This window comes from Corapipo altera, unplaced genomic scaffold (assembly GCF_003945725.1).
Source record: "Corapipo altera isolate COAL_440 unplaced genomic scaffold, ASM394572v1 242, whole genome shotgun sequence".
NCBI lineage: Eukaryota > Metazoa > Chordata > Aves > Passeriformes > Pipridae > Corapipo > Corapipo altera.
This window is the reverse complement of record NW_020885136.1, coordinates 49,096-68,112: the sequence shown is the minus strand read 5'-3', so window position 1 is coordinate 68,112 and position 19,017 is coordinate 49,096. Positions and strand designations below refer to the sequence as shown.

General features: G+C 51.2%; 1 protein-coding gene across 1 annotated transcript in view; it reads left to right on the top strand.

Moving 5' to 3' along the window:
• Positions 1–19,017, top strand: part of LOC113960504 (hydrocephalus-inducing protein-like) — a 66,192-nt gene that overhangs the window by 20,230 nt on the left and 26,945 nt on the right. Inside the window, exons 11-27 of the mRNA XM_027670108.1 lie at positions 532–587; positions 1,229–1,452; positions 2,646–2,713; positions 4,604–4,845; positions 5,672–5,772; positions 7,016–7,151; positions 7,628–7,792; positions 8,655–8,807; positions 10,645–10,877; positions 11,589–11,838; positions 12,450–12,593; positions 14,037–14,180; positions 14,665–14,978; positions 15,647–16,139; positions 16,628–16,726; positions 17,314–17,523; positions 18,382–18,519. Of these exons, the coding sequence (XP_027525909.1) occupies positions 532–587; positions 1,229–1,452; positions 2,646–2,713; positions 4,604–4,845; positions 5,672–5,772; positions 7,016–7,151; positions 7,628–7,792; positions 8,655–8,807; positions 10,645–10,877; positions 11,589–11,838; positions 12,450–12,593; positions 14,037–14,180; positions 14,665–14,978; positions 15,647–16,139; positions 16,628–16,726; positions 17,314–17,523; positions 18,382–18,519 (3,170 nt within the window). The remainder of the gene's footprint in view (positions 1–531; positions 588–1,228; positions 1,453–2,645; positions 2,714–4,603; positions 4,846–5,671; positions 5,773–7,015; positions 7,152–7,627; positions 7,793–8,654; positions 8,808–10,644; positions 10,878–11,588; positions 11,839–12,449; positions 12,594–14,036; positions 14,181–14,664; positions 14,979–15,646; positions 16,140–16,627; positions 16,727–17,313; positions 17,524–18,381; positions 18,520–19,017) is intronic.

Below are 19,017 nucleotides of genomic sequence, written 5' to 3'. Positions count from 1 at the left end.
GAAAGCAACACTGGGTCAAAAAGCTGAAGTGTTCAGAGGCTTCTGTTTCAGCCTCAGACTCAAGGCACCTTTGTGCTCGGGCTGTTCAAGAGCAGCTGGAACAAACTGGCTGTGTTTGAGCTTGAGTCCACTGCAAGAGAGAGCAACTGAAAAAGGTGGAAAATGAGGCACTACATCATGCCAGACACTTTCAAAAGCTTTGCCATGGCAGGAAAGGACACACTGAGTTGCTAGTGCTCTCTCTGCATTTTTGATGCTGATACTTTATTGTTTCTCACTATCAATATACTAATTTCATTACATGAGAAAAGGTGAATGAGTAGATGATACTGTTAGTGCTGTCCTAAGCAGCTACCCTGCAGGTAAACCTCAGCTCAGCATGGGATCCCCAAGTGCAATTTGTAACACAGATAACACACGAGAGGAGAGTAGTTTTCAAGTTTCAAGGTAGAGGTTGAATATTTTCAACAGCAGCTGCAAAGCTACAAAATGAGGGACATCCCTCTGCTTCTGCCTCAACTGTTCTGACAGGTTTTGCCAGGCTAACAATGGGGGAAAGAATTCCAAAGCAGATGGATAAGTCCATGGCAATGGCAGGGTTTCCCCATGGCTGTGTAGAGATGTGAGAGAGCAACTCTTTAGAATAGGTGGAGCTGCTGTGCACCTCACATTCATCCTTTCTTGACATATCTGGCTAAGCAAGGTCTAAGAAACTATCAGATTAAATTAAAAATACAATAACCCAAATGGTCTACCCTAGCAGAGCTGGGGAGAGCTTCTGAAGTTGGTGATGGCACTGTTCTGAGTTGTCTTCTACTCGCAATAAATTGGTTGGCTGCCACGGAAGCTGAATGTGTGCTGCCCTTGGCAGGGTCGGGCACCCCTGGAGCAGCAGCAGCTCTGTGGGGATTCACTGCGTGGCTGCAACTGCCCCACGTTGCTCCTCAGGCCGGGTCTGAATGAACTTGGCGATGCTGGCCAGGAGTGACCCGCTCCGTGTCCCTGGGATAACCCAGGAGTGACTCTGCTTATGTGAAGTTATCACTGCTTTGCATGAAAACCCAAAGGCAGAACTTGTCTCCTGTTGTACTTTTTTGGCTTCTGCCATGTAGCAGCACATGGCATCTTCTGCCTTTCCAGAGCTTAATTGTTTCTTAGAAACAACTCAGCCTTCTGTAAGAAAGGAAGGTTGCTCATTCATTTCCATTTTGCTTTCTTGCTGCTGCAGGCAATGTTGGTTAACAAAGGAGCTATCAAGGCTCCCTTCGAGCTCATCCCTCCAACCCCAGCCCGTGGCTCCTGCTTCACCTTTCTGCCCCAGCAGGGCATCATTCCACCCAATGGGCTCCAGCCCATCCAGATCTCCTTCAGTTCCAGTACCCTGGGGGAGTTCGAGGAAGAATTCCATTTCAATGTGCTGGAATCCCCTAAGCCTGTGACCTTGACTATCAGGTGAGGAGGGCTCTGGGAGCTTGGTGGGCACATCTGTAGCTGTCTCTGGGTAATCATCTGTCACCTCTCTCATTTGCTGGTGGAGCAGAGAAAAAAGGTGTTGCCTGAGGTCTTAGTCTTGGCTCTGATGTTGGCATCCCCTCAGTGTGGGGATGCCTTCTGCCCAGTGCAGGTACCCAGGAGCTGGAGTGACTCCTTCCTGCAGGGACCTCCCTCCGCCTTGGCTGTGGCAGGCAGTGGGAAGGCATCAGCTTTGGGCAGTTGCTGGTCTGGGATGTCCCCTCTGAACACCCAGCAAGGTCCCCAGGGCTTTGGAGATGGGCCAGCCTGGGTGATTCTGCAGCCAGAAGAAGTGGTTCTAAAATCCTCTGTTAATGATCCGTGCCAAAGGAGCAGCAGCAGCCTCCCATCATCCCTTGTGCCCGTGCACAGGCACAGGCTGTGCTCCCGGCTCCTGTGCAGGGAATGCTCTGGGACCTCCTATCCACAGCAGGAAGGGACTGGGGTGGGAGATGGGGAGCTCTGCAGCAGCAGGGACTGTCACAAGGACTTGGGCATCATCCCATGGGCTGGTGCCATTGCAAAAGATAATCCTCGCCCAGCCAAGGGGAGAAGGGGTGATGAAGGAGAGGCAAAGCTCTCTCCTCAGCACCACAGCAGCATGAGGGCTTGTCCCAGCTAGTCTGAACCATGGGCTGGTGGGGTAATGTGGTGCAGGCAGGAAAGCTGATGCTGGGAGCTCTGGAGCTTTGGAGGTGGCTGTGTCTGGGCTGCTGTTGGGAGTCACTGAATCAAGGTAGTAAAGAAACAAAAGGAATCTGCAGTCCATTTTACCAAGAACATAAGGGAAATGGATAAAACATAACAAAAAGGTTATTACTTTGTAAGAGAAAAGTAGTGAGTCAGTCTTTCTCCTAAGGCAAGGGCACAGAGCCATCTCTGGGTGTGTGTACAGGGTACTCCATGGGGCCAGCAGCACCTCGGGGCATGCCCTGCCTGCCGTGGTGCCCTGAGCCCCATCAGCAGCTGTTGGCTGCCTCCTGTGCCCACGGACGCCGTGCTGAGCACAGGGGCTGGTTCGACACCCACTGGGCTCTGACACCAGCTTTGACCCACCTGAGCCAGAAGGACGGCCAAAGGCTTTGCAGTTCCCTTTAACCAAGCCGTTGCCTCCTCTGTCCTCGTCCTCGCAGGGGCCACGTCACCGGACTGAGCCTGCATTTCAGCACAGGTGGCCTTGACTTCAATGACGTCTCCTTTGGTGAGTGTTCCCTGGCCTTGGACGCAGCAGGAGGGATCTGTGCCTTGCCAAAATGGAGCACTTGAACAGAAGAGCATCTGTCACTCGTGCCCTTCCATGGCAGCCTGCAGGGTGTTAACTCCAGGGCTGCTGATGGCATTTTGCCATCGTGAGATCTGAAAGGACCAAAGGAATAGAAAGTCAGTATTTTCTGGTGTCCCTCGTAGTCTCTTCTGCTCCAATCTCCCAGTCCTTGCCAGCAGAACGACTGTAAAAGTCCTTGTCCCAGGAGGGCCCAGGGGATGGGACTGCAGGAGAAGGGAGCTTAAGCCATGTACCTTTAGTGTGGGATGTTAATTAGTGGTGTGAGGGCACCTCATTATCCCTGACCAGGTCAGATGCCCCAGCAATAGCTCTGCCTCAGGCACCTGTGTCCTCAGAGCCGTGGTCTTCTTCTTCTTCCCCAGCAGAAGCCCAGCTCTGCTGACAGAGCTTTTGGCTGAACATCCAGAGCGTCACCATTGGAATGCAGGTTCTGGTTCTCCATCTCAGGCTCACAAAAGGCTTTCTACTGAGATGATCTACAGTTTAAATGTGAAATCAGTCATGGATTGACTGAAGGGCCATTATCATTCTGCACCCAGGATGCCTCTGTGTTTTCATGCAGTTCATGGACTTTTCAAGAAAACTTATTACCCTTTCTGAGCTGCTTCTTCCCCTCCCTATATCACTGCTGAGCCCCTTCTTAGTTTTCTTTTGAATAAATGAAGCAACAGGAAAGGCAGCAGGCACAAATATGGTTCTCTTATAGGAGATTCATCCTGTTTCCTCTGATTTCATTCCTAAGACCTCTTCAGCTGAAGGCAGCTGTTGTATCTTTGCTTCTTTTAACCGTGCTGCTGACTGTTGTCTGCATCTGGTGACCTTGGTCTCATTCCGGACTGGAGCACCTATGTTTGTCCTTTTTGTGCCCCTCCTGCCTCCCTGCTGGAGTCACTGCTGGAGCTGGGCAGTGGTCACTGTTGATGGGCACAGAGAAGCTCCCTGCTGTGCCTGCAGTTGGTTTTCCTCCCCATCTGGGTTCAAATGACACTTGGTAAGCAGGCCCTGGGAGATGTCTCCTCCCCACAGAGCTGGCCAGCCAAGCCACCTGTCCACTGCAGAGCAGGCTGTGGGCTGGTGTCCTGGCTCTGCAGGACATCCCCACCAGGTGTGGCTGTATCCCTGGCTTTCCGTTATGGGAAGCAAGTCTCAGAGCTAAAGTGGTGTCAACTCTTGTGGGCAGCAATCCCAGCCAGTGTGCAGTGTGGCTGTGATGTCCCCATTTGCAAAGGTGAAACATGGTTCCTAATCACTGATCTCAGAGCAAGCCTCAGGTTTGCCTCCAGTGAAGTGGGCTGTGAGTTGTACGTGCTCAGTCTGGTTGCCTCAAGCCAGGAGATACCTTAAGGATCCTGCCTAAAGAAACTGCATTGGGGTGCTTTGCATCATGTTCCAGTTCCCCATTCCATTCTCCCTTTCTCTTGCTGTAGCTTCTCCCCAATGACAACTCAGTGCTTTTATATCTTGAAAATGGTGGGAGTGTTGGCAGCGTTAACAGGAAATTTTATGGCTTGAATTTTCAGAGTAAATGGTCAGTCTGGATGCACATTCATCAGTGTGTGGAAATAATTGATGATGCTGGTTTGGAGCAGTTAGAGAGAGAGAAACTTGTGGTGTTCATCAGGGCTAAGAGTGGGCATTTCCAAGGCAGCAATCTGGGATCAGTGTCCAAGTGACGATTAATTGCTCGCTGAGCTGCTCAATGAGCTGTCATTCAGATAACAAAGAGCTAAACTCCAAGCACACTTTTGTCCACCAGAAATCACGAGATGCTTGGTGCCTACATGGCCATTTGTGTCATTTTCCTAGGCTTTCCTCAGACCTTGTCATGCCGCCTGATCAACACCTCCGTGGTGCCCATCACCTTCCACCTTCGTGTTCCTGAGGATGGCCAGGGACAGCCCAGCCTTACGAGCTTTGATCAAGCGAAAGACAATGCTCATCCATCCTGGGAAAAAGGCACACTGGCTCAATGTCACGAGAAGCCAGCAGAATTCACCATAACACCGAGCACAGGGACCATCCCTTCCCAGGGATCCCAAGAGATCAGGGTATGGGAGGAGTCTGGCCACACATGGGTCAGTAGGTGGGGCTGAAGCCTCACTGGGCTGTGGGAGGGCTTTAGTGCTGCTGGCTCTCAGCGTTTGCGAGGGAGGGATCTGCACTGATGTGGTAGCTGGGTTATGTGGAATGTTCCTGAAGGAGCACCATTTTGTCTCCAAAACCATAAGCTGAGATCACATGGTCAACAGAAGCTGTTCATGTGTTGGTTTTGAGTGTGACTTCTTTGACTGAGAACAGGCAGAGGAAGGATGAGGACAGAAGGTGGCTGTTAGAGAGATGCCACTGTATAAAGCAGTTTGCTTTTCTTCCTGGTCTCATTTCTCCTCTCCTGGGGAGCAGAATGAGTTGTGGTCACTGCAGGGATCCTCAGTGAGGAAAGAAAAAACTCGGCAACCATGAACTGCCCAGCATCTGCAGGAGCACACCTTGCCCTCAGCTTCCTGCTGAAAAGCTGAACTCATTCTGTCCAAGTCAACACGTTTCCTTTGCATTTATGTTATTGTAGTCAAATGAAAAATGGGCCCCTAATTTGAAGGCAGCAGTGAGTAGAGCTTTAGTTTCAATATACATGATTATGTATAATGCTTTAATTTAGCCACCTATGCCCTGACAGCTGCAAGGTGTGTTTAACAAATTCAGTATTGCCAGAAGGCTTATGCTACTCCCAGAGACTGTACTCTAGGCATGGGCCAGCAGAAGAATTAAGGCAAAATCCTCCCTTCCCTTACTGCGAAACAAGAACCGGAGGAGACCACACGTGGGTAATGAGCTTTTGGGAGAAGGGAAGTATTTACTGCTCTTCTCTTCCACCAGGTCACACTGTGTTCCAATGACGTGGGACGATACGACTGTGATATGGTGGTGGATGTGGATGGTTTTGGCAAGGAGGTGTTGGCTCTGCGCCTCAAAGCCAGGTACCAGTGCTCTCCTTGCAGCTGCTCGTCCTTCCCCGTGCACCCACCACCAGCACAGTGCCTTGCTCGGGGTTTGCTGGCTGCAGCTCCAGGAGAAGGCTTGCTTAAGAAGCTGGTTCTGCCCAGCTAGGTAGGAGAACAGCAGTGCTTGGAAAGCAGCCCATGGTGAGAAGCACCCCTGCTCACAGCCAAGCATGGCCCTGGGCCTTTTTCTCTGGGGAACAGGAATGAGATTATTTATTGGCCTGGCTTTTGCTGCTTGAGGTGTAAAAAATTACTCAAGCTCCTCCTGTCCTTCTTCCTGCAAGAGGTGGGCTTGTGCTGGGTTCCAGCCACACTGCAGCATTGGTCTGGGACACAGTGAGCAGCCTGCTGAGAGCTGGGGTCTGGCTCAGTTAACGAGGGTACATGGCAATGGGAAAGGGGCTCACAGCAGGAGTGGGAGGGGAAAGTAGTCCTTGATGTGGCAGGTAGGCTCAGGTTTCCCTGCTTCCCTCTGGCTCTTTTGAGCGTTAACATTCTCAGTTCTCAGACTTAAGGCAGATGTTGTTGCTGCAGCCAAATTCCCTCCTGTGGTGCTGCCCTGGGTGTCAGTTTAATGGCAAGAGGGATGCAGTTCCCTGGTGCCATTCCCTTTCCCAGGCAGAGCCGTCCAGTCAGTGCCTGGGCTGCAGTTTTGTAATGCAAGTGCCAGCAGGGACAGACCTGGGACCCGTAGGGTGCAGCAGCAAGGGAGCTGTAGGAACTGGGAGGATGATCACCCACTCCTTAGGGCAGGTGGTGGCTTGTGCCCTCAGCACTGGGAAAACGGCTGAGTTTTCTAGCAGGGCAACAGCACCCTGGGAGAGAAGGGAGTTGTTTTTCCTGAGACATTGGAGTCTTGTGTTCCTTGAGCCTTGGTGAGCACTGACCCTCAATGGGAAGGCTCCCCCAGAGCTCACGGCTCGCTGGGCCTGTCGGAGGAGTCCTTGCAAGCCTCCTTGGGCAAAGGAGGGGCTGAGGCAGCTGTGGGACAAGGCCCATGCTCTGCCCAGGCACTTGGCACCCTCTGCAGTGCTTGAGTTCAGGGTTTGCCCCTCCTTGACAAGATGCGTTTGAGTGGAAAGATGTGAAAGGTCTGTAGAGGTATTAAACGTCTGTTGGACAGTGACAAATGTCTTATGCTCCATTCCATGCTCTGCGGGGTGAACACTCTCCATTCTCTCAGTATCTCTCATTCCCTTGGGGTCATCTCTTTGCCCAGATGTGTCGTTCCTGAGCTGCGTTTGCTCTCCTCCACCCTCGACTGTGGACCGTGCTCTGCAAAGGTCCCTTGCCAGAAGACGCTGACCCTTGTGAACCCGAGCCCCCTTCCAGGATGCTACAGAGTTCTCCCTCAGGTTTGGCATCTCATCCACCTCCTCCTCTGAAATACTACTGAGGGGTTTATTATGGACAAATGGGGTTTGGATAAGACCTTGCTGGTTTCTATTCAGACTGAGAACAGGATTCTACCTGAATGTAAACTTTAGAAAGCGGTTAAATAGGAGCCTACCTGAATATAAACTTCAGGAAGCATTTGAACCTCTTCAGGAAGCAGTTTATATTCTAGTGTTTGGGATGTTTTCTTGTGAGAGATCCTACAAGGTTGTGAAAAGCTGTTGCAAGGAGGCTACCAGCACAGGAGTGGGTGTCTGTGGATGCAGCAGCTGTTGGACCCCCTGAGGATGCTGAGCCCCAACAATTCTTGCATCTTTTTCTGTGCCTTTCAGCTTTTTCCTGGGGATTTTTAAAAAACGTGTGTGAGTTGCCATTGTGGTAGATGTTAAGGAGTTTAAAAGTGCCTCTGAAGTTGCACTTGATTCTGTCCCTCTAGAGACATCAAGAGGCTGCTGCTCTGTGGTACTCCAGCCCCAAGCCGTGTGGGATTATCCAGGGTCACGACGTGGTGGAGATCCCCATCACAGTTGAAGCCCAGGCAGTGGGTGCTCATTCCATCCAGGTGGATATCGCCATGTTCGGGAAGGAGCGATCCCCACTGGTGAGTGCAAGGGGAGACGTGTGCCTTTGTGCAGCTCGTCTTGGGGGGTGAAGTGCACAGGGATTCTTCCAGGGAAAGCAGGGACTTGTCATATATGGCTGGTGTGGACAAGGACAGAATGCATTGGTGGCATAAGCAGTTTATGCTGGAAAAGAGGAAGAGCGGAGTCCTCCTAGGGAGTAATCTCAGCATTCATCTAAGCTGAAATTGAGGATCATTTTATTTAATTAATCTTCCATTTAAAATGCTGGTAACTGTGGAAACACCTCTTTTAAAATGTCATCTCTCTGAACACAAAAGGAGGATTTCTGGGAACCTTCAGCTTTCTGTGTCAGAAAGGAAGGTTGATGTTTGAAAAGTGGTTGCAGGGAATTAAACTTATATTCAAGGAAATGGAAATTGTGATGATGCCAAATCCCCTGGAAGGCACCAAACATCTCAAACCAGGCCATTGTTGTTGTGCATATAAACCAGTCAACAGGAAGGCTGGGCAGTGCAGGCTGTGCAGGGGAGCCTGACTTTTAACAAAACACTTACTCATAACTATCAGGCTGCTTCCCTTAAAGAGCAGGGTTTCTCTCCACCAGAGTAACCAGCTGTTTAACTGTCAAACTGTTTTTAACTACAGATTTCTTGCAAAGCTTTTACCTTTGGGCCAACAGTTTACAGTTTGAAAGTTTCCCAGACTTTATTCTTTTTTAATTTGGAGGGGAAGATGTCAAATGTTTGCCTAAAAGGTCAGCGTTTTAGCAGGAGCATCAAGAAGTGACTTGAGTGCGACTGAGCTGTTTAAGCTTTCTTAACTTTCCCTGTTGTGTTGGTTTGCTTTTTTGAAATCTCTCTTACCTACTCCCTGGAACAGCAAATGCATTTAATGTGCACCGGAAAGACGCCGCTTGTCTACGCAAGTGTGAATAATATAAACTTCGGCAAGATCCAAGTGATACAGGACACTTCCCAAACTCTCCAGCTGTGCAATCTGGGTCTCATCCCTGCAGCCTTCAGAGCAGAGATCGTAAGTGTCTGTGGGGCTGTTTTCCAGGGAACCTCCCTGGTCAGCAGCAGCCCAGGACTTGGATTTTATATGTAAGGTTTCTATATTGCCCTGTGGGAGAGAGAAGGCAAGAGATTCCATCTGAGGCAAGAGGAGCCTGGCTCTGCAGGTGGTTTTAGCTGGGACAACCTTCAGTGAAATAATTTGCAGAGTTGTAGGAGCAGAAGCAAGTCTGGACTGTGGTTACAAGTTCTCTGTTTATTTTGTGGAAGGTATTTAGTGGTGCAGGTCATGTTTTTGGAGCTCTGAGATGAAGGGGAGCCTGTGGCCCTTTGCTCCTGAGAGGGCAAGGATTTCCCCATGGTTTCCTCATACCATCTACATTTGCCTTGTGCCAAACTGCTGTTAATGGTAGAGACCAGGGTGTGAGGTCTGTCCTCAAGCTCTGGGTGGGGAGAGGAGTTTCCCCCTCCTGGGGGTCAGAGCAACCAGGCTGTTGCACACAAATCCACCTGTGGGGGTTGTGCACCCCTGGAGCCTGTGGCCTCCATAGCGTTCCAGAGTATCTGGAGAGCAGCTGCAGAGAAAGGCTCTTGAATTCGTGGAGGCTGCACAGGGCAGGAGGAGATGGGGCTGCTCTCCTGGCAGGAGGAGCTGAGCTGGTGCAGCAGAGCGGGTGCAGCCAGCAGGGCTGGGCTGGCTGGGATGTGTTCCCCGCTGCAGGGGTGGCTGTGAGGGGCTTGGAAACAGGCTTGGGAGGAGGTTTGTTCTCCTCCATGCTGAGTGGACTGGACTGCTGGAGCTGGTTGAAAGCAACCCCGACATGGAGGGCATGGTTGTGTCTATGGATAAAGCATCAGGCAGTGAGGGAGAGTCCGGGCTCAGCCTCCTGGGCCAAGGAGAAGGAGAGTGAGTTTTGCACTTGCTGCTTTCCCAGGTATCTGAGGAGTAAATGTAACCTCCAAGTGAGGGATTTCCAGGGCAGCTTTCTTCAACTCCACAATGAAATTCTGCTCTCCACCCCTGCAGAGAGCAAGCCACCTTGGATGCGTGGTGCTGGCGTGGAAATGATAGTTTTTGCATGCTCATACCAGGCCAGGACCTGCCGAGCTGTGACTGTACAGCTGTCCCAGTGGAAGGCCTTGCCTTCCTCCCCAGGGCAGCTTGCAGCTTTCTTACCCCATCCATAGAGGGAAGTCCATGAGAAAGCAGAGGACAAGAGTGCTTGGGAAGGCTGGGCCATGCCCACAGGGCAGTTTTCTTTCTGTTTCCTGTTTTCCTGCCCTGCTATAACCATTTAGAGCTGACTTTTCCAAAGCAGAGGGCTCTGGGACACCTCTTTGCAGCTGATGCTCAGTGGGAAGCCAGGGCTTTGGTCCTTCAGCGGCGAGGACTTTGGTGCTGGGCTTTTGCTCAAGTAGTTTTGCAGAGTTAGTCTTCAGGCTCTCAGCAGTATCCTCCAGCTGTGTGGCTGCTGTGGTGGGGTTTGAGCAGTCGTGGCTTTCTGCAGCCTTGAGCCTTTGTGAGAACCCAGCTCTGTTGTGGGGAAGCCAGAAGAGAGAAAGTAGCTTCCCTTGGCATACACTCCAAGAAAAGATTGGAGGGGGAATAACCTTCTCCTGAGGAGGAGCATTCCTTGGGTTGGGCAAAACTTAAAAGTCTGTTAAAATGGGTTAAAGGTGGGTAAAATACAGGTTGTATAATCTCTGCTCTTGCCCAGACACAATAGCTTAGATTTAGGGAAATGAAGACTTTATGATTTTTATCCTCTTCTCTGTAGTTGTTCCTTTTCTCACACCCCGCAAGTCACCAGGGTCCATGGTTTCCACCCTAAATGCATGTTTGGCTTGTCTTACAGGGTGGCAAATGCTGGAGTATTGAACCCAGGGAAGGAGTGGTCCCTGCCAAGGCTGAGGTTTCTGTGGTTGTCACGGCAAACCTGGATGACACAGGGAGATTTGAGGAAAGCATGAAGCTGTTTGTTGAGAACAGCCTTACCAGCATCATCCCCATCCAGGCTGTGGGCATTGGCACCACAATTACCATTGACAAACCGTTTGCTCCAGAGCTGAATTTGGAACCCCAGTTCAAGTAAGAGATCTCTTAATTCCTGCCTCTCCTCTTGGCTCAGCAAGGAGCAGTTATGCTGTAGGCTTTCAGGCTAAATCTTCTTCAGTGCTCCAGGCCCTGGCTCTGTTTCCCTGAAGCCAGAGTTTCCTCTAGAAACGTTGTTATGCTCAGGTTCCTTTAATTATTAGAGAGATGCCTCTGCCCTAATTAAGGGGCAAAGGAAACCATATGGCAAAGTCAGTAGTATGGATTTTTATTTAACAGTAAATGTGAGGTAGAGAGAGACAGAAAGAAATGGGAAAAAGAGAGAAAGGAGGAGACAAAGAGAATGACAAAGAGACAGATTAAGTAGAGAAAATATCACCTCTGCATGGATTCCATTGGCATCCCATTGATCCTCTTCTTGTGGCCTTCTCGGAGGTGAAGTGTTCTCAAAGTGGTGGTTTCAGTCTGGATCCATTAAGGGAAGCCCAGAATGGTGAGGGGAAAAGCCCACGGTGATGAAGTCCCTTGTGGTGAGGGAAGATGTGGAAATACTACATTATCAGTATAAACCGATTTCTCTTTGCAGTAACGACATCAGAAAGGCATCAGACATTATTTCTGGTCCACGTTAAAAGGGGAAATGAGGATGGTCTCCAAGCTATTAACATCTCAGATTGCTCGCTGAGAGCACTTGACTGCAGGGAAATAGCACTCCCATGACCTTTTTCATCTCTACTTCTCCTCCAGCCTCGTTCCCTGCATTTTCCGGTTCAACGTGACAAACAAGGGGCAGCAGTTCCAGCGGCTGTACTGGGGCACAGAAGGTTTCAGCACCTTTCGACAGCGTCATCCTCTCCCTGCCTTCAGTGTCACCAAGGGCAGAAATGCTTCCCAGAGACCCACTCCCCCCGTATTTAAGCTGCAGCCACGGGGGATGTATCTGCAACCAGGCGAGACTATGGAGCTGGTGCTGGAAGGCTTCTCCAGCACTGTCCAGGTGAGGTCCCTGCCAAGAGCCAAGCCTTCCCCATCAGGTCCCCTCCAGTGGGGCTTCTCCTGCAGCCCCTTGACATTTGCCTGGGAAAATGAGCAAGGACCTTCAAGACAGTGTTTACGGCTACAGGTTTCCATGGCAGCACTGGTGGCTTTCCTTGCTGGCCACCATCAGTTGCTAAGGCTTTTTTGTGATTCCATAGCTACCAAACCCCAATGCTGATCCCCAAATACGGGCTGAAGGAAGTATAACTCCTTCGGGGCAAACAGGAGTGTCACCTGCTGAGGCACAAAGGAAGGGCAGAGAAAATAGGTTACACTTAAAGCAGGAGCCCAAGCAGAAAGTGAATTAAACAAGTGCCAAGTGGTTTCTCTAGGGTAAGCAGGGGGTAAAACAGAAGCCCTGTGAAGCGAGGGAGTGTCTCACAAGTGCCTTTTGTGGCTGTTGGGGTGCAGTGTTAGGGCCATTGGAGCGCAGAAGAAATAGGCTGCAGCACAGGAAGAAAAGGGGGCAGTGTCTGTAACTTTGTGGCCCGTGGGGGGTGAGGAGCCAACGCAGGGTGTTTGCTGGACACCCTGCCAGCAGCACTGGTGACAAGTGACTGTTGTATGCAGGAGGTGGAGGAGAAGCTGGTATGTGAGGCAGCCGTGGGGCCAGAGATAACAAAGAAAGAGATAATCAAGACAAAGGTCACCTGCAAGTTCATTTCTCCCATGGTACAAATATCATCCAGAGCAATCACTTTCTGTGTGGAGAAGGTAAGTGGATTGCATCCTGGCATTTACTGCATGGCTCAGCGAGAGAGCTCATGGGGGGTGTGTGCTTGTGTTAACAGCCCTCTTTACACTTCCTAAGGCACTTTGTAAAGTAAGTGAGGATGTTTTTAGAGATGAGACTGGTTTTTAACTTCCTCAAAGTAGAATTGCAGCTACAACTGCACTGCTGAGGGGGACCGTGGCCACCTGGAGAGAAATGCCAGTTTCTGTGCTCACTGTCAAGGGAGGTTTTTGAGGATCCTCCAACGCACGGTGATGTCTGAACACCAGTGCTTTAGGGAAGCTGGGAAAACCAGAGATTCATGTGAATTCCTCATCAGGCTGATGAGGAAAAACCTGTCATCTCCTGTGTGTCTTTGCCTTCTCTGCTGTTGGTATGGATGCTCTATGGTATAGCTCTATGGTACAGCTCTGTGCATTTCCCCAAGCCTCACCTGCTTCTAAGGACTCACATGCGTCCTGCAGCTGCAGTGATGATGACACCGAGGCAAAGCAGGTGCCCTTTAGTCTCTGGATCCCAACTTCTGCATTATCATTCCCACAAGGTGTCTGGAAAGGATGTTGCATTATTTAGTTTCTGTGGTTTTGGGTCTCTCCTCAGGTTCCCAGGCTTCCATGGAAGCACTGAATTCTGGGAACAGGCAGTTTGAATGTAACGAGAAGCTTTTCAGCTCTCCCTGATGCCTGCCTGTGCTCTGCTTGATGCCACACTGATTTATGGAGTGATCTGGCACTGCAGCCGTTTGATATCAATACATCCAGAACTAGTTTCCCAAACTCTGTCTGGTTTCTCTGCCCCATGCAAGAAGCCTACCACAATGCACAAACAAGAAGAAGGAGCTTAGGCTGATCATAGCTTGGAGGTTATAGACACCATGTGCCTGTAGCAGAGGCAGCAGGACACACATTGCAGAGGGACTGTTGAGGTTTCTGGCTGGCCACATGTTCATGGAATGTTTGAAGTTGACCTTGGGCTGCTGCAGAATCTCCACCCTGGGCCAAATCCTGCTTGTTTTTCTCTTCTGGCTGGCATCACTGCTTCTAGGAGGCTGCTAGAGCCAATAAGGCTGTGAGAAATGACTGTATATGAGGGAAGATCATCTTGTGCTGTTCTGCCCAAGAGAGGAGACAAACGTTCTGGGGTCACTTTCTGCCTTTGATCTGGTTCAAGCAACTGCCTCCTCTCAGGGGCCTATTCCTTCCTCTGTACATGGGAGTGTTTCCTTGTCTGCCAGGGGAGACTGTAATTTCCAAACATGAAAAGAATCAGCTCTAGAGAAAAATGTCCTGGAAGGTTTAGAATCAAAGAAAAAGAGTAAATAGAGATGTATGCACTTCTGAGGTTGAAAAATGTGAAATGTATTGGAAGGGGAAGGAGGTCTGTAGCTCCGTGAGGTTGTTTTTCCTTATCTCCTGTTTCTGTAGCACCCTGATGATGTCCTGACTCTTCAGTACAAGCCTCTGTCTTTAAAAAACATCTGCTGCCTGCCATTCCACCTTTTGCTGGACTTGGAGCAGCCGTTCCTAATCTGTGATGCAGACCAGCAGCCCCTCCCTGCAGAGGCCCAGGTGAGCAGCCAAGGACCCTCCTGCCAGTGGGCTTTGAAGAGGGAGGGCTGTGGTGGTGCCCTTCTGTTGGGAGGTCCTCAAGTTGAGAAGTTTATTCCGTAGAGTCAGCAGTGGACTGGCCTGAACTGTGAACTGAGTCAGCAGAGCTGCTGAAGGAAGCAAAAACTCATCTGAATTGGAAAGATCCCTCCTGGCTCTAAGATATGAGGGGAAGGGAGCAGGCAGCCAGGTGTGGGCAAGCCATGCAGCAGAGGTGTCTCCTGGAGAGCACCCCATCCTCTTGTGTTGCTGCTGAGCACAGAAACAGGAGCCTGAGAATCCCCCAGTGGAGTGTGGTGCTTGCAGTCAGACCCTCCCTTGTAAAGAACTGAAGGGTGGACTGGGAAGGCCATGCTGGGGTCACACTTTGAGCGTTTACGGTTTCGTGCTGTCAGACCTTGGGACTTCATCGTGTGGGTGGCTGACACTCCTTGTCTCCTTGCAGCCTGTGAAGATGGAGGCAGGGCAGGAACTTCATCTCTCCATCAGCTTTAACCCAGCTTATGAAAAGGATCTGATCAGCTGGGTAGCAGAGAAGACTATGAAGATCCAGCTTGTGGAACATCCTCATGAGGAAGAGATCGCCGTTCGGGGAGAGGTCTACTTCCCGAATCTCCGTATCCCGACCAAAGCACTGGACTTTGGTTGCATTGTGACTGGCACAGAACAAGTGCGTTACCTGGAGATGACCAACTGCAGCCCAATTCCTGCCCACTACCACTGGTCATTCCAGATGGACAGCAAGGAGTACCCAACAGGGTATGTGCACCTTTGCCTTCTCCTGGAAGCTCTTTTTCCTGGGGTCTTGTTTGTACTTTGCAAAGACCAAAGCTGTTTGCCTGGGATCTGACAAACTGCTTTTGACTTTCCCTTGTGGAAATAACACTGACCAGCCGTGGTCAGGCTGGATGCTCAGGGAATAGGCATTTTCCACGAGTTTGGTGTTACTGTAGTCCCCCTCCTGGTTTCCTCTGGGAAGGAAAGCTGATGGGGAAATCTGCTTTCTCAGACCTCTGTGGCCTGAGGCAGTGACCACCTTGGTGAAGGGCTCCTAGTCCCACCTCCACAGTGCTGGTGGAGGCACTTTCACAGCCCTTTGGCCCCTCTACTTTGGGATGGGTCCTCTCTGCAAGCAGAGAAACAGCTCTCTTCTCCTTGCTGCCTTCTCTGCATTCCCAACCTTGGCCTGGAAGTGCTGGAGGATGCCCAGAAAGTCCCAAATCACATCACAGAAAGAGCTAGTTAGCACCTGAGCTGATGCTGCACATCTTGTTACCTTCCCCTTCCTTCTCCTTTTCTGAGACACCCCCTTTCTGAGCTCACTGCACCTGCACCCACACGGGGGCTGCATCCTGACGAGGAATTGCTCATGCAGGTGTCCCTCCCTCCCACTGCAGGTCTGTGATCATAGTCACGTTATTTTCCAGGTTCATGCCTTCCCCACCTACATTCAAACCCCAACCACAAATGGTCACGTTTGGCTGTGTTGAGTTTGGGCGTTATTCAAGGAGGTACTTCAGGCCTGGAAGTGTGCAGGAGCCAGCCAAAGCCCCAGAAGCAGCGCAGGACTCTTCCCATCAATCATCACCTTCAGCAAACTGCCTGGAAACAGAACAGGATTCTTCCCAACAGACATCACATTTAGAGAACTGCGTGGAAACAGAACAGGATTCTTTCGAAGAGTCATCAGATTCAGAGGACTCCCTGGAAACAGAGCAGGATTCTTCCAAAGAGTCATCAGATTCAGAGGACTCCCTGGAAACAGAGGACAATTCTCCTGAACAGTCACCAGATCCAGAGAACTCCCTGGAAACAAAGCAGGACTCTTCCCAAAAGTCATCAGATTCAGAGGACTCCCTGGAAACAGAGCAGGATTCTTCTGAAGAGTCATCACATTCAGAGGACTCCTCAGAAGCAAAGGTGGGTTTTCTTGTGCACCTGCCACCTGTGTTGCCTCCCCCAGCTTGCCACCAAAAAACCATGCTCGTGCCGACCTCCCCTTTTGCTGCCCTGCTGTTCTGTGCCCTGAAAGTGGGCTGGGCAGCAGGGCCAGTGGCTGGACATGGGGCCTCTGGAGAGGGAGAAATAGGATACTTTTCTTTGGAGAAGCCCACTCAGATCCTACAGACCTATGCTGAGTTTGGGATTTTTTGGCTTGTTTTCTTTACAATGTAAAATGAGGCTTTTCTGCATCATGATGAGAAGGCTTCCAGTTTCCTTCCTGTAGCAAGCCATGCCAAATCCTGATCTCCATGTACCCCCTTCCCAACCCAGCTAGACCACCCATTTTCAGGTCTCTGCCTTCACCCACGAGCTGGCATTGCAGTGACGGCCCCAGAGCTGCCTTTTATAGAGTGAGACTTGGCAAGGTGGCTGTGTCCTGGAATGGAAAGTGGTTTGTCTTCCAGGTGCCACCATACACTGCTGCAGAGCCTCGGAGCTCAGTGGAGACTAAGAGGTCTGAGCAGTCAGAGGAGGCAAAGGCCCCTGGCTTCAGAGCGGAGGAGGTGAGTGGGAATCTCTCTCACTTGCACGTTTTCAGCGTGGCAAGCAGGTCTGTTGCCCCCAGAGCTACAGAACTCCCTCAGCAGCACCCAGGGAGGGCATTGCTCCCCTGGTACCTCATCAGGTGCTGAATAGGATATTTTTCAGGAGCATTTGGTGTAACACCGGGAGAGAGCAGCATGTAAGTCAGAGAGAGGGAAAAGCCTCAGGAGTCAGATGAGCTGGACTGGAGTCCTCCCCTCAGCTCCAAGAGCTCTCACCTCTGAGTCTCTTGCTTTTCTGAAGGCAGTAAAAACTGGTTTTAAAGGCAAGTTCTGCAGCAGAGAGAATGTTTTGCTGCCAGGAGACATCCCAGTTTACTTTAATGTCTGGTATTAATTAATGCATTGAGCAGTGAGTATGGCAGAAGACTTTGGCCATACTCCCTCCACTGGTCAGTGGCATGGAGGCAGGATGAGATTAGGATGCTTCTGGCTGGTGTTTGAGGAATAGGCCCCTCCAGCTACGGTTGTACTTTGCTCCAGGCCACGGCTGCTCTTCTGCACCCATTTCCATGCTCAACGACTCAATCCCTCCTCCCCTCCTGCAGGTTTTCGATGTCCAGCCGGTGTCCGGTGTGCTGCAGCCGGGTAAGAGCCAGCAGGTGCCCGTCACCTTCTTTGGCCACACCAACATCATCGCCCATGTCACGGCGCTGTGCCGGGTGGAGGGAGGCCCGACTTACGAGGTGGAGCTGAGGGGGGAGACTTCGGTCCTCACCTACCACCTGAGTGTCAAGGAGATCGACTGTGGGCTGCAGGTACCACCCCTTCTCCTGGCAGAGCTGCTGCCTTGGGACCATCACCAGCAGGTTGCTGCCCAGCCTGGCCCAGGGCTCCCTCCCCTTCCCAGCTCCTTTGTTGGCTCTGGAGCTTGGAAGTACAACCTTGGAGGGATATGTCTGGCATCCAGACTGCTTTGTAATGGCCATCTCCACCCCCCTCCAAAATGCTGGGAATTCCTTATCTTCAGGGTACCTAATGCTGCCTCCTGGAACAAGCAGGATCCCAGTGAGGATGTCCAGAGGGACATGTCCCTGAGACATCCCTCTGCTGATCCACTCGTAAAGCCTGAGCTCCAACAAGATGCTCTTGTTTAATGTTCTTGCTTAATGCTCTTGCTTAATCCACAGAATAACCCGGTTGGGCTTCCAGTCACTGCAGTTGGAGAGGATGTCCCAGAATAATCCCTACTTTACTACTTCTCAGTTAAAAGTCCACAGGTCTTTCCAGCTGCTGTCCCTGTCTTGGTGCCCTATCTATCTCCCTTTTTGCTGGTGTGTTGCTTGCCAGTACTTGCATACAGGTGTCTTTTCTTCTGGAATGCCTTGATGCCGCCTCCTGGCTGTTGGTGACCCCTCAGAGTGCAGAGGGCCTGTGTCCCCTGCTTCATTTATTACTGGCTCTCCCACGGTTGTTCCTACCCCTCTGCATGCTAGCAGAACTCTGTTCCTGTGCAGGTCCCTGTGCCTGTGGGTTCCCCATGTTCCCAAGTGCCCGTAGCTCGTCCCCGGTTTCTACTCCTGCAGTGTGTCTGCTTTCAACCCCATGAAAGAGGAAGGAGATTCCCAGCAGCAGGCCTGTGTCTGTAACTTCCCATTCCTCTGTCCTCTCTCCAGCTCTTTAATGAAGTCACCAAAGCAGAGGTCACCCTGCGGAACAACGGGAAGATGGGATTCACCTACATGGTACAGAGCCCAAGCACTGGCACTACAGACAAGCCTCTGCCTGGTGTGCTCGTGGTCCTGCCCAGCACAGTGAGTGGCACAGTTGACTGACCCCAGCCCTGTGTCAGGTGGCCAAGGAGAGGGTTAAAGAGAAAAAAGAGGGGAAAACAAAACCAAACCCAGCCATGAGAGACAGGGCTGTAAGCAATTGCTGCTGGGGGCAGAGAAGGTCAAGCAAGTGCCATCCTGACAAACTCCCTGTGGCCTTGGCTGGCAAGTGGCTCTGCCATCCCAGGACAGCCACCAGCAGGAGGCATGAGCACGTTGGTCACTCCTTGGCCCCCGACTGCTGAGCTCTGTGGCTGTGCTGGCACTGAGGCTCTTCTGAGGGTCACCTTACCCCAGCTGTGGGATAAGACAGGACTTATTCCTTACCTGTGCCTCCCCTGTGCCAGCACTAAGCAGCACTTACAAATTCCTTGCTTGGACTTGAAGCTCCTCTGCCAGAACTTGTCTCAGCCTCTGTGCTGGTCCTTCCCTCCCCCAGCTGTGCTGCTCTGGAGCAGCTTTGTGGGGCAGTGAGGGGGC